This window comes from Penaeus monodon, chromosome 27 (assembly GCF_015228065.2).
Source record: "Penaeus monodon isolate SGIC_2016 chromosome 27, NSTDA_Pmon_1, whole genome shotgun sequence".
In the NCBI taxonomy this organism is placed as follows: domain Eukaryota; kingdom Metazoa; phylum Arthropoda; class Malacostraca; order Decapoda; family Penaeidae; genus Penaeus; species Penaeus monodon.
Window position 1 is genome coordinate 39,445,204 of NC_051412.1, and position 209 is coordinate 39,445,412.

Genomic DNA, 209 nt, shown 5'->3' on the forward strand with positions numbered 1-209 from the left:
CTGACATTAACTGTACTCATATCAGGTATTTACACCCAAGTGCGATTGCTTCCACTAAATCTTACCCTGCAGACGGTGCAGGTGCCGGGAGGAAGGGTTTCCGTGGCCACCACCACCTGAGTCGGCTGCCCTGACATTGCGCTCGCCTGAAACGAATCAAATACATATGAATACCACGTCAGGATGCTTCCAGGAATCTGAACGTTTCT

General features: G+C 50.2%; 1 protein-coding gene across 1 annotated transcript in view; it reads right to left on the reverse strand.

Annotated features, from left to right (window-relative positions):
- LOC119590855 overlaps nt 1-209 on the reverse strand; it is a gene marked incomplete at its 5' end in the record, with an annotated part of 6,558 nt that overhangs the window by 1,414 nt on the left and 4,935 nt on the right. The window contains 1 exon segment of the mRNA XM_037939613.1: nt 66-146. Within this exon segment, the coding sequence (XP_037795541.1) occupies nt 66-146 (81 nt within the window).